At 41.8% G+C, this 6,000-nt stretch overlaps 1 protein-coding gene across 2 annotated transcripts in view; it reads left to right on the top strand.

Annotated features, from left to right (window-relative positions):
* Nucleotides 1–732: 732 nt before the first annotated feature.
* The window catches only part of PITPNC1 (phosphatidylinositol transfer protein cytoplasmic 1), a 124,591-nt gene continuing 119,323 nt past the window's right edge, over nt 733–6,000 (top strand). The window contains exons 1-2 of one of the 2 annotated variants that reach the window (XM_053375339.1): nt 733–865; nt 5,646–5,754. In XM_053375339.1, the coding sequence (XP_053231314.1) occupies nt 5,707–5,754 (48 nt within the window). In that variant the 5' untranslated portion in view covers nt 733–865; nt 5,646–5,706. Of the gene's footprint in view, nt 866–4,886; nt 5,755–6,000 lie in introns of those variants that run through there. The other variant, XM_053375340.1, reaches the window with a different exon arrangement.

The following is a 6,000-nucleotide window of genomic DNA, read 5'->3' as shown; positions in this document are numbered from 1 at the left end:
ATGAAACAATAAGTGAAAGGTCTGCATGTTATGCTACTAATTATAAAAAGCTAAATTGTGTATATATGTGTATTTATGCATTATATGAAAATAAAAATTGAACTAGACAATTCAATTATAAGATTCGGGTCTTACAGGCAGAGGGCCTTCTCGGTAGTGGCGCCCGCCCTATGGAAACCCTCCCACCAGATGTCAAAGGAAAAAAAACAACTACCAGACTTTTAGAAGACATCTGAAGGCAGCCCTGTTTAGGGAAGCTTTTAATATCTGAAGGACTATTGTATTTTAATATTTTGTTGGAAGCCGCCCAGAGTGGCTGGGGAAACCCAGCCATATGGGCGGGAAATAAATAAATAAATAAATAAATAAATAAATAGTGCAAATACATTGTAATAAGTGCAAATCCTTCCTTATGTAAAATCATTTTTCTTATAAGGACGTAAGATGAGCTTGCTATGTTGGGCCACTGGCCCAGGTAACCCAGCTTCCTCTTCTCACAGTGGCTAACCAGATGCTTATGGGAAGCCGAAAAGCAGGACCTGAGTGCAACAGCACTCTGCCCACTTGTGATTCCCAGCAACTGGGCATTCAGAGGCATACTGCTTCCGGTAGTGGAGGTAGAACATAGCCATCCTGTCTCATCACAAAAGAGAGCTGTGATGTCATGGTCTTCTGTCCCTCTGATGTTATACCACCACTGAACTGAGTAAGCTATTTTCATGTGTATTTCAAAAGCACAAACTGGTACTAAGAGACTGAGCCAATGCTATGCTACATGGAGCATTGTGTGGGTGTTGGGGCTATTGTTTGATTTTGAGAGCAGACCTACCCTTATCGTCCTTCAGCAATGAAGGAACTCATTCAAGTAATTCAATGGGATTTTTCATCAGGGAAGGGCTTTGGTCTTTTGAATTTCAGCGGCGGCCTGTGCAAGACCCAAATTTGGCATAAACCCTGCCTCTCGCCTTCTGTTCTGCTCAATTCACTATGTCATAGTTGCAACGCCCTGCTGTACCCCCTAGGCTCAGCATTCACTGTGGCAGAACCGGTCGTGCTGCCCCGAATCCATCTCTGTTTTCATGGTTCTTGCACCCCACCCTACAGCCTGCAGAGACCCTCTGCAGCTCCACATTCTGATGCAGTTTTATCTAGGAACTGAACAGAGGGGACAGGTTTCCCCTTGCTTTCAATATGCAAAGTTTGTGAGTGTTACCCAAGCCCTGTTTACTTCATGTAAGACACTATGATAGTAGCTGCAGTGCAAGCTTTTGCTTGCACCACAGGCGCATGTAAAGCAAGAAGCCCATTCAGTAAAAAAATGTGAGAATATGGTCAAACATAGTAATTTGAGAGTAGTCTTTATTCTATTTTTTGTGGTTCAATAGCCAAATCTATAGCTGCATTAAAAGTCAATGTAATCTAAAATTATAATGTACTGCAGCCATAAAAGAACCTGAATTCTAAATATAGCTATTTCCTCTGGGTAACAGTAGAGCAGACTTTTGTTTGTTAGATGTGTTAAGGCAAGCCACCAGTGGGCCTTCTAGTTGAGTGTGCATTGGAGTGCAGAAGAGCTAAGCAAGAGTTGAAGTGGCTTATATTACCACTAGATGGCAGTGTTTGTCTCTGGACTAAGGCTTACAGATCCTAAGGTTGCATATAGGCAAATCTGAATTTCAAAATTTGTTTGATATTTGTAAGGAAATTTAACTTTAATAGTTGCATCTTGTAAATTCAAGTTTTGGGAACTGATTTCAGGCACTGTATTCTTTAGTAGAAAGTACTACCTTCATCTATTTTTTGGACAGAAAAAAAGACAGCTGGCATTCTAACAAAAGTCTTCATGTACTAAAAGGAGGTTCAATGCCAGTTGTGTTGATGTTTCAGTGCAAAAGTGTTAAAGAAATAGAAATAACTTTGGCTGCAATCGTAACCCATTTTCCTGGGAGAAAGCACCACTGAATTCAATAGTACTTGCTTTTGAGTAGATGTGGTTAGGACTGCACTGTTAGTCTCTCATGCTTATATTTAGTACTTGATGTATTTTTATATTAAATGTTTGGGTTGCTGGTTCTTCAAGATCACGGTGACATTTTGAGAAGCACATATAATTTACATGACATAACTTTCAGGGGCAATTTGAGAATATAAGTTATTATGCATGTTAATGAATGAGCTTTAAATGTTGACATTCAAACATAATTAAAATGTATCAGCTTTTTATCTTTTGCGCATTGCTTGCTTCAAAAGTGGAAAAGGATTATGCCTGCTAAAAGAAGATAATAATGGCAATGTGTTTTCATTGAGGCATTTCTAACTGATATGAGAAGCTATGGCTGCTTTACAGAGTTGAGGGCTATTAATGAAATGCTGCTCAAAAAGGAAATGGGTGAGGTTGTTATATCCTGTTTTTGTATGTCCTGTGCTGTCCTTTTATATTTATAAAGGACTTGCACATTTCTTTTTAAGAATACAAGCTTAATATTGCAATACTGCATCATCATCATCATCATCATCATCATCATCATTATTTTCAGTTTGTTGCAAAATGCTGTCATGGATCAGAACAAAAGCCTACTAGTTCAGGATTCCTAACTCAAAGATTGAGGAAGTAGAAAAGAAAAATGACCAGTTTTTACATAATCCATATTTCATCACTTGCTTTTAGTTTCTTTCAGATGTTATTTCAGCATGGCAGTAAGATTTATTTATCTAGAACACCTTTCCTCTGCTTTCTTCAGAACGACTTACAAAAAATAATAGTTCGAATAAAAGTCATTTTCTACTCATGCAAGGGCTGTTTTCTCCTACAACATTCTAGCACGAGATATAACAGTGAAAACAAATGCAGAGATGTTGTTCTGCTTCTGCCGAAGTTGCACAATTAAAAGCAGAAGAGCTACTGTAGAATCTGTGCTGCTGTTACTGTGCTGCTTCCAAGCCATTGCAGACCAGTTCAGTTGCTGTTTCTGAAATCAGATCAGCATAGAATGCAAATAAGACATATTAATGGCATTATCTATATGGTCATTTACAAAGAAGAAGTTTGGCTGTTCCCTATCTCGTTTGGCTTTCAATCTAACAACAGCTATATAGGGTATGATCCAACAACCCTTCAGCCTTTCATAAGTCACAACCTCACTTGTCCCTAATTTCTCTGGAAGATTCCTCCGGAGTGTGTGTGTATGTGTGTGCAGAGGGAAGGAGTGGAAGTCCTGTTTGTTGTGAGAAGAAGCTCTTTGTGCAATCAGGCTGCCACATAGGAAACTGCCAAAGAAAGGGGATGGAAAATAGAAGCTGGCACAGACAGCTGAAGGCAGAGCTGTAGCTATGGGGAACTAGTTGGGCTTTCTGTGTGTGCGCACATCCAAATGCCCATGGGGGGTGCCAGACTGGATCTTTGACCTGGGTGAAATAAAGCCTAGCTTTGCCCCTGGTGAAGGGATATGTGATTATTTCAATTACACATACTTTGGCTTCATTACAATATGGTCTTGGGACTACGGGATTGTTCCAAAGGCTTCTAAGAAAGTATGAATTTGGAAGTGGGATTTGTAGGAAACAAAGAAAGTGGTTGCACTGAGGCATTCTGGGAAGCAGCTCCAAGCAATTAGAGGAGTCAAGGAAGAAAGGGTGCAATTGTTTCAAGGAGCAGGAGACCTTCCATGAGGTTGGTGGAGCTGGACAAGTGAAACAGGAAGAGATCTGTTGGGATGTAAGAGCAGAGATGTTTCAGATGGGGGGCAGGCAATCATGGAGGGTTTTGAAGGTATTTCTTTGGCGTGTATATTGATGCTTTAAAATTCTTCAGGTGCTTTGGGTGATTATCCTCTTAAGGGATTCTTTTTTTCCATGAGTCACTTGTTTTTGTTTGAGTGTCTCTAGAGGTTTGTCAGAAATCACAAAGGCCACAAGACACTCCTTTGCTACTATTAAACACTCCAGCAAAATTGGAGCTATTGTGTGAAATGCATCATGACCCAAGGCTCCACAGATAGCAGGCAATAAAGGTAAAGGGACCCCGCCCATTAGGTCCAGTTGTGGCCGACTCTGGGGTTGTGGCGCTCATCTCGCTTTATTGGCCGAGGGAGCCGGCATACAGCTTCCGGGACATGTGGCCAGCGTGACTAACCTGCTTCTGGCGTACCAGAGCAGCGCACGGAAATGCCGTTTACCTTCCCGCCGGAGCGGCACCTATTTATCTACTTGCACTTTGACGTGCTTTTGAACAGCTAGGTTGGCAAGAGCAGGGACCAAGCAACGGGAGCTCACCCCATTGCGGGGATTTGAACCGCCGACCTTCTGATCGGCAAGTCCTAGGCTCTGTGATTTAACCCACAGCTCCACCCGCGTCCCATAGCAGGCAATAGAGCACCATAAAATGGCTGGTGGAAGTGTGAGTAGAGGTGGGACCACCACCATAACTGTTCCTGGTTTATTACAACAGAAATAGTTTTAAACATGCCATGCATAAAAGATTTTGCAGGTGTTGTTGCCTCCAGTGAAGAAGAGTTTTCTTCTTGCATGTATCTCATGCTTAGTTTTATTTCTAAACACATCCAGCAAAGGTTCCCCCCAGATCTCTAGGAACAGCTTAGTAGCTATCGCTGTCTGGAATTGCCTCTAAATTAGTCATATACCATATGTCAGTTTCACCCAACTGCTGCTCCTTGCATTTTTCTAAATGGCCTGAAATCAATCTGCAAGAACCAAAAGGGGAGGGGAGATATGCGTGGAGAGTGGGGAGAAAGCAATTATCCCTTTGGATTTTATTTGAATTCAGTTGCCTCTTGCTTTCCTTGTGCTGGCTGACACTTCAGCAGAGACATGCTGTTTTGTTTAAAACGTTTGCGTTTCCCCCCCCATGCCATTTCCCTATTGGCCGGATGGGGCCATCCTTCCTGCTGTGGCTGCTGATGTCAGACACACACTCACACCCTTTCTAAGGCTGCTGCTGCAGAGACTTCTCAGCACGACCAGATAGGACCCGACCAGTACGTACACACAGCTCTGGTGGGGAAACCCAGCCCTCAAGAACGATCAAAGGTGGAAGGAAAAGCCAAGACACATCCTGTCTCTCCCTCAGGGTGCAGTAATGCTGAAAGGCATAACATCAGCTTTAGTACAGTGAGGCGGGGAGAGAGCCTTGTTTACCAGCCTGGGAAGGAAACGTTATAAACCCTTTGTCTTGGAAATAAGCTTTGCATCTTTGCCGCTGCTGATCCCGTGTGCTGCTGCTGCCGCTGCTGGTGACATTAACATCTGTGGACTATTTCATTTATTTTTACTTCCTCCCCCACCTCGGCTGCTCTAGGAATGTCTTGATGCAACTGGAAAGAAATTGTAGATTTTAATGCATTTCCAGTGGATGTCTCTCCATTCACTATGATAGCATTTTATGTTTGAGACTCCTTTGTGTATGTGTGAGTGAAAAATCACATGATCTCAGTTTGAAGCAGGAAAACTGGAAGAGAGAAGAAATTCTGTTTTTTCCCTTTTTTTGCTAGATCAGCTTTCTAGATGGTGGCAGTGGCAATTTCTACATACATTGTCAAGCACACATACTACAGTGTGCTGTAGACCTTGCTGATTTTTTAAAAAAAGATATAAAAAAGATTTTCCCCCCCTTTTTGTTGTTGCTGCAGTTGGGGTGCACTGTGATTACGTTTCTCCTAAATTGCTGATTTGCATTTAATGTGAAGGAATATGCTCATGAAGGAGTATCGGATCTGTATGCCTTTGACAGTTGAAGAGGTAAGTGCAGTAGATGATAATGCTTAGTGCTTTGTTTTAACAATTGTTCCTGAATGTGACTAGAGTGGAGAAGAGTTAATAAATGACCGTGGTGTTTTATTGGGTTCTTTCTACTATTATGAAATGATTTTTCCCTCCACTCTAGTTCATGGAGTCGTATTTCTGTTGCGATGGAAGGAAAGTGCATGCAAGCAAAAAGTAAATATACCAATTTACTGTGTCATCAGAGTTCTGATTGGCTACTAA

This window comes from Podarcis raffonei, chromosome 2 (genome assembly GCF_027172205.1).
Source record: "Podarcis raffonei isolate rPodRaf1 chromosome 2, rPodRaf1.pri, whole genome shotgun sequence".
NCBI classification, from domain to species: Eukaryota; Metazoa; Chordata; class Lepidosauria; order Squamata; family Lacertidae; genus Podarcis; species Podarcis raffonei.
This window is presented reverse-complemented; position numbering and strand designations above follow the sequence as displayed.